This window comes from Lactuca serriola, chromosome 6 (assembly GCF_051521515.1).
Source record: "Lactuca serriola cultivar US96UC23 chromosome 6, Lser_US96UC23_V15, whole genome shotgun sequence".
NCBI lineage: Eukaryota > Viridiplantae > Streptophyta > Magnoliopsida > Asterales > Asteraceae > Lactuca > Lactuca serriola.
In genome coordinates, this window is record NC_136413.1 from 9698651 (window position 1) to 9705642 (window position 6992).

At 32.8% G+C, this 6992-nt stretch overlaps 2 protein-coding genes and 1 pseudogene across 4 annotated transcripts; all 3 read left to right on the top strand.

Annotated features, from left to right (window-relative positions):
- The first annotated feature begins 428 nt into the window (after positions 1-428).
- On the top strand, positions 429-2558 carry LOC145057794 (glutathione S-transferase T1-like). 2 transcript variants are annotated; one of them, XM_079005694.1, is made up of 7 exons: positions 433-601; positions 1096-1169; positions 1374-1434; positions 1531-1584; positions 1708-1787; positions 1899-2101; positions 2201-2558. In XM_079005694.1, exons 1-7 carry the CDS (start codon positions 537-539, stop codon positions 2393-2395), a joined length of 732 nt encoding a protein of 243 aa, XP_078861820.1. In that variant the 5' UTR covers positions 433-536; the 3' UTR covers positions 2396-2558. The 2 variants fall into 2 exon arrangements, with proteins under 2 accessions (XP_078861821.1, XP_078861820.1); XM_079005695.1 differs by lacking the exon at positions 1531-1584 and having other exon boundaries at positions 429-601.
- A 116-nt stretch (positions 2559-2674) lies between these two features.
- LOC145057797 (glutathione S-transferase T1-like) lies at positions 2675-4904 on the top strand (annotated as a pseudogene). The gene is made up of 7 exons (XR_013686185.1): positions 2675-2742; positions 3178-3251; positions 3388-3448; positions 3561-3609; positions 3694-3773; positions 3893-4095; positions 4187-4904. The product of XR_013686185.1 is annotated as a glutathione S-transferase T1-like (transcript).
- Positions 4772-6579, top strand: LOC145057798 (glutathione S-transferase T1-like). Its single transcript, XM_079005697.1, has 7 exons — positions 4772-4904; positions 5268-5341; positions 5456-5516; positions 5608-5661; positions 5800-5879; positions 5964-6166; positions 6261-6579. Exons 1-7 carry the CDS (start codon positions 4840-4842, stop codon positions 6435-6437), a joined length of 714 nt encoding a protein of 237 aa, XP_078861823.1. The 5' UTR covers positions 4772-4839; the 3' UTR covers positions 6438-6579.
- The last annotated feature ends 413 nt before the right edge of the window (positions 6580-6992 follow it).

Genomic DNA, 6992 nt, shown 5'->3' on the forward strand with positions numbered 1-6992 from the left:
CATTTGCAAATATAGATAGAGGTCCACAAAATACACACTGAAGATGTATAAAATGTAGTCGATTCAACGCCTAGATTCAAATGAAGGGGAGGGGGCTGTGATTTTAAAGGGTTTGAAGTTTTTTGCGTTTGTTTGTGAATGTTGAGAGAAAGAAAGATGTTTGGCGTCATGTTTTCCTAAAAGATGATGAAGGCTTATAAAGGAAGGAGATGTGGGTAGCATTCAGGTGGCCATGGTAACCGGCTGTTACGAGGCAAACCTGTTAAAAGTTTTAAATGAAAAAGTTAGTGCAAAATATGAGGCTTTAATTGACATAAAAAATCATCAAGGGTAAAACCGACAAAATTTTGAAAACCTAAGGGTATCCAAAGTCCAAAATCTACGTGTCAAGCGTTAGGAGTTGTAAGTTTCTTCCACAAACAAACAGGATGACGTTGAGCTCATCCTGACGACTGCGTTGTTGTTAATCATAAAGAATTGAAATTTTTTGGTGGTGGACTTTAGAAGTCCCAAGATTCAGTCTGTGCTCGAAAAGCATGGCGTTGAAGGTATTTGCTGATCGAATGTCCCAACCATCTCGTGCAGTTCTCATCTTCTGCAAGTATGTTATCTTCTTCCTCGTTTCGATAATTTAGTAAATTAGTTCAAATTCGTTCTCTTTCATCCGTAGTAAATAAATACCAAGGGTTTGATTATTGATCTGTGACCCGAGTACACGTATTGTTGCGATTACTCAGGCTTACCATGATCTTTAAATTGGGTTCTCTGGCTGTTGAATTGAAATTAGTCGGTAACATTTCTACAACGATAAGCCCCTTTTTCTACTAATCTGTGCAAATTGAGTCGGTTTTCTATTATTACTGTTATATGTTCTACTTGTCTTTCCTTCATTAGCTTCTGGCCTACAGCAATTTCTTGCAATGATACTTGAGTTTCGTAAATTGATGTGTATGTATATGTTGTTTCATGGGTGAATTCAGTTGGGCTTATTAATCCTATTAGGGTTGTGTTTCTTTTTATGCACAAGTTATAATGTATCTGATTATGCTTGCCTAAATTTGTGTTTCTTATGGCTTATTTGGATGTTATTTGAAGGATAAATGGGATAGATTTTGAGGAAATCCGAGTAGATGTCTTGAAAAACCAGCAATTCTCCCCTGAATATAAAGGTTTGTCTCTGATTTTGTATCAAATTCTGCATATTTGGTTAATCACAATTCTCTCTGTTGTACACGTACACATCTACTAAGGGCAAAGTTTTCATTTTTTCAAAAAGATAAAGTTCAACAGTTTATTCAACATTATAGACATGTAACAACATGCTATATGAATTTGAAGATAAAGGATTGTTGTGTGTTGTATGTTTTACGCAGCAATAAATCCCATGTCTCAGGTTCCAGCAATAGTTGATGGACGCTTTAAGCTGTTTGAGAGGTTTTTTTTCTCGTGTTTTTAAAGAGGTTTTAGTTTATTTTATACATAATAAACTCTCGGTTTTCATAAGGTGAATTTGTTGTGGTTTGTTTGTAGTCATGCAATTCTTATCTACTTGTCTTGTTCATTTCCCGGAGTTTCTAGTCATTGGTAAGAGTCTGGTTTTCTTCTCTCCTTGAATATGACAAAATCTCTAGAGGCATACAAATCCCAAACTCCAATAAACTCCATGGATTTATCATTTATATATAAAAAGCTTAATCGCATCCATAGGTATCCTGGTGATGTATCCAAAAGAGCTAAAATCCACTCTGTTTTAGACTGGCATCATTCAAACCTACGTCGTGGAGCAGGTGATATCTAATTTTTTTTTTCTTTAAATTCAATGATTGGATTTTAAACCACAAGTTTGATTGGTTTTGGGGTATTAACACATATGTTTGGTTTTTTATATCTACTTTCAGCTGGAGTTGTTTTCAACACTATCTTGGCCCCACTAAATGGCATCCCCTCAAGCCCTCAAGCAGCCAAAGAAGCCGAGAAGATACTCATGAGATCGTTGACTAAATTGGAAAACTTTTGGCTAAAAGATGGAAGATTTTTGGTTGGAAGCTCTCAGCCTTCAATTGCAGATCTCAGTTTAGTATGTGAACTCATGCAACTTGAGGTAATCATATACTATTATAGAATCAAAATATTTCATCACATTCATCTTTTTGGCTAATTCTTAACTAAAAACATATATTTTTTTTCTTCATGTGTTTAGCTTCTGAGTGAGGAGGAGTGTCATCGGATATTAAGTCCTTACAAGAAAGTTGTTGAGTGGATGGAAGGTACAAAGAAGGCAACTGCACCTCATTTTGATGAAGTTCATGAGTTTCTCTTTAAAGCCCAGAAAAGATTTCGAGAGCAGACATCAAAAAAAGAATCTGGGAAAAACGAATTTAAGTCAAAGCTGTAAAATCAAACATAATCTTCGAAAGTCGTTTGATTTCTGTATAATGTTGCTATATGAAGTGTATTAAGTTGAAATAAACCATTACAGAGATTATGTAATGTAATCATCGTTACATTTTAATTACCTGGATTTCATATAAAGTATATGGATCAATGGTATTGTACAAGTAAGTAGTCAACGCATTAAATACTAATTTAAACTCATGCTGACGATTGCGTTGTTAATCATAAAGAGGTGAAATATTGTTTATTTGAGTTGAAATTTTTTACAACTCCCAAGATTAACATGGCGCTGAAGGTCTTTGCTGATCGGATTTCCCAACCATCTCGTGCAATTCTCATCTTCTGCAAGTATATTTATTATCTTCTTCCTCGTTTCGTTAATTTAGTAAATTACTTACAAATTCCTTCTCTTTGATCGGATTGTAAATAAATACCAACCGCTTTGGTCATTGACTTGTGATCGACTGCAAGTATTGATCTTTAATAGGGTTCGCTGGCTGTTGAATTGAAATTTGTCCTTCCAATTCTATACTCGAGGGTTTCTTTCATCAGCAAGGATTCTATTAATCTGTACAAATTGAGTTGCTTTTCTATTAGTATTACTGTTAAAGCGATCTTTATGTTCTACTTTGTCTTTTACTTTGGGTTTATTGTTAAATTGATACTTAATAATCCTATATTAGCGTTGTGTTATGTGTTTCTTTTTATGCACAACTTATATTCTCTCTGATTATGCTTCTCTAAATTCATCATTCTTGTGGCTTTTATCGATGTTATCTGAAGAAAAAATGGGATAGATTTTGAGGAAATCCGAGTAGATGTCTTCAAAAACCAGCAATTCACCCCTGAATACAAAGGTCTGTTTGATACCATCTGCACTGATTTTGTATCAAATCCTCTGCATATTTAGTCAACATCTACCAATGGCAAAGTATAAGGTTACGTATTGATATTATTACTAAAAGAATGTAAATACATTGCTCTTTTATGCAGCAATAAATCCTATGTCTCAAGTTCCAGCAATAGTTAATGGACGTTTCAAGCTGTTTGAAAGGTTGTTTCTGTTTATGAATTAAAAGTCCTTATTCTATTTGGACTCATTTATTTTATGCTGTAAATAAACTCGTTTGTTTCACTTTAACAATGTGAAGTGTTGTGATTTTCAGTCATGCAATTCTTATCTACTTGTGCATTTCCAGGAGTTGCTAGTCATTGGTAAATCGGTTTTTTTCTCCTTCTGTATCTTGATACAAATTCTAAACTTTATTTTAAATGATTATTAACTTATTAGATGAATAGGTATCCTGGTGATGTATCCAAAAGAGCTAAAATCCATTCTGTTTTGGATTGGCATCATTCCAATTTACGCCGTGGGACAGGTGATATGTAGTTTATTTATTTATTTTTTAAAAATATATTTTAACCTAAATCATAACATTTTAAACAACAGATTTATCGGACAATGATCTTATCATATATGCTCCTTTTCTACTTTCAGTTGGACTTGTTTTCTACACTATCTTGGCACCACAAATTGGCCTCCCTTCAAACCTTCAAACAGCCAAGGAATCCGAGAAGTTACTCATGAAATCGTTGACTAAATTAGAAAACTTTCGGCTAAAAGATGGAAGCTTTTTGGTTGGAAGTTCTCAACTATCAATAGCAGATCTTAGTTTAGTATGTGAAATCATGCAACTTGAGGTAATCATATATTGTAGAGTCAAAATATTTCATCACGTTCATCTTTTTGGCTAATTCTTAACTAAAAACATAAATTTTTTCATGTGTTTAGCTTCTGAGTGAGACAGATTGTAATCGGATATTAAACCCTTACAAGAAAGTTGTTGAGTGGATGGAAGATACAAAGAAGGCAACTGCACCTCATTTTGATGAAGTTCATGAGTTTCTCTTTAAAGCCCAGAAAAGATTTCGAGAGCAGACATCAAAAGAATCTGAGAAAGATGAATTGAAGTCCAAGTTGTAAAATTAAACATAATCTTTATCTTGGTAAAGACTAAAATCGTTTTATTTCTGTATAATTAATTCACCACGTAATGTTGTTATGTGAACTGTATTAAGTTGAAATAAACCATTAATGAGATTATGTAATCATCGTTACATTTTAATTACCTGGATTTCATATAAAGTATCGAAGAATACAGGTGATGGTGTTATATATTCCTACACTTTTTCCTAACCCACATTTGATAAAAATAAGAATAAAAAAAGTGATGTTATTTTAGGTTTAGAAATTTTTATGTCAAGTGTATATTAAGATGACGTTTAGGAGAATATATTATTAGGATCGTACAAGTGGTGTGGAGCATTAAATACTAATTTAAACTCATGCTGACGATTACGTTGTTAATCATAAAGAGGTGAAAGATTGTTTATTGGAGTTGAAATTTTTTGCAACTCCGAAGATTCAGTCTGTGCTCGAAAAACATGGCGCTGAAGGTATATGCTGATCGGATGTCCCAACCATCTCGTGCAGTTCTCATCTTCTGCAAGTATGTTAATTATCTTCTTCCTCGTTTCCATAATTTAGTAAATTACTTACAAATTCATGCTTTTTGATCGGATTGTAAATAAATACCAACCGCTTTTGTGATCGACTGCAAGTATTGAAGTGATTACTTGATTGCTCAGGCTTACTGTGATCTTTAATCGGATTCTCTGGTTGTTGAATTGAAATTTGTCCTTCGAAGGATAAACCCCTTTTCTATTAATCTGTGCAAATTGAGTTGGTTTATTGTTAAATTGATACTTAATCCTATTCGGGTTGTGTTTTGTGTTTCTTTTTATGCACAAGTTATATTCTATCTGATTATGCTTGTCTAAATTCATCATTCTTATTATGGCTTTTTCCGAAGAAAAAATGGGATAGATTTTGAGGAAATCCGAGTAGATGTTTTGAGGAACGAGCAATTCACCCCTGAATACAAAGGTAATTGTTTCTGATTTTGTATCAAATCCTGCATATTTAGTCAAAAAAGTAGACATATTGATATTATTACTAAAAGAATGTAAATACATTGCTCTTGTTTTAATTTTTATGCAGCAATAAATCCAATGTCTCAAGTTCCAGCAATAGTTGATGGAGGTTTCAAGCTGTTTGAAAGGTTGTTTCTGTTTATGATTTGAAAGTCCTTATTCTATTTGGATTCATTTATTTTATGCTGGAAATAAACTCAAAATGTTTGTGTTTTTCAGTCATGCAATTCTTATCTACTTATCTTGTGCATTTCCAGGAGTAGCTAGTCATTGGTGAGTCAGTTCCATATTTTCATACAAATTCTTAACTTTATTTGAAATGAATATATATATATATATATATATATATATATATATATATATATATATATATATAAAGATTATAAGGTTATTAACTTATTAGATGTATAGGTATCCTGGTGATTTAACCATAAGAGCTAAAATCCATTCTGTTTTGGATTGGCATCATTCAAATTTACGCCGTGGGACAGGTGATAATTATATGTGGTTTTTTTTTTAAACAACAGATTTGTTGGAGAATGATCTTATCATATATGATACTTTTCTACTTTCAGTTGGACTTGTTTTCAACACTATCTTGGCACCATTATTTGGCCTCCCTTCAAATCTTCAAACAGCCAAGGAATCCGAGAAGTTACTCATGAAATCGTTGAATAAACTGGAAAACTTTTGGCTAAAAGATGGAAGCTTTTTGGTTGGAAGCTCTCAACCATCAATAGCAGATCTAAGTTTAGTATGTGAAATCATGCAACTTCAGGTAACCATATTAAATCAAAGTAGTAGTATTTCATTACATTCATCCTTTTGGCTAATCCTTAATTAAAATATATCTATATATATTATGTGTTTAGCTTCTGAGTGAGACGGATTGTAATCGGATATTAAGCCCTTACAAGAGAGTTGTTGAGTGGATGGAAGATACAAAGAAAGCGACTGCACCTCATTTTGATGAAGTTCATGAGTTTCTCTTTGAAGCCCAAAAAAGAATTCGAGAGCAAACAGCAAAAGAATCTTCTGGGAAAGATTGAAGTCCAAGTTGTAAAATTAAACATGATCTTCGTTTGGTAAAGACTAAATTCAGTTTGATTTCTGTATAATTCACCACGTAATGTTCCTGCTATATGAAGTATATTAAGTTGAAATAAAGTATGTATCGTCATTGCATTTTAATTAGCTGGATTTCATAAATTATTGAAGAATACAGGTGATGGTGTTATTTTAAAGAGAAAATTGCAAATTTAGCCAAATACACAAATTACTTTGTGAAAAATAGCAAAGAAAAAAACCAAATTACAAAATTAGCCCTTAAAATCACAGATGGAATAAGCCCATCTGCGATTTCACATTTCCATCTACGAACGTACAAGTGCCTAAAGCACATCTGTGCTTTAGGCACCTTTACGTTTGCAGATGGAACAGTCCATCAATGATTTTGTACATTCCATCTGTGATTTCGTAACTATTTTGTATAAAAACGTTTTTTTTCTTCATTTTTCACTATCTTTTCTAAAGAAACTCTCTTTCCACCTCCCGCCAGTTACAATGCAAACAAAATATTCATTATTTTTTTAAAGACGTTTTAA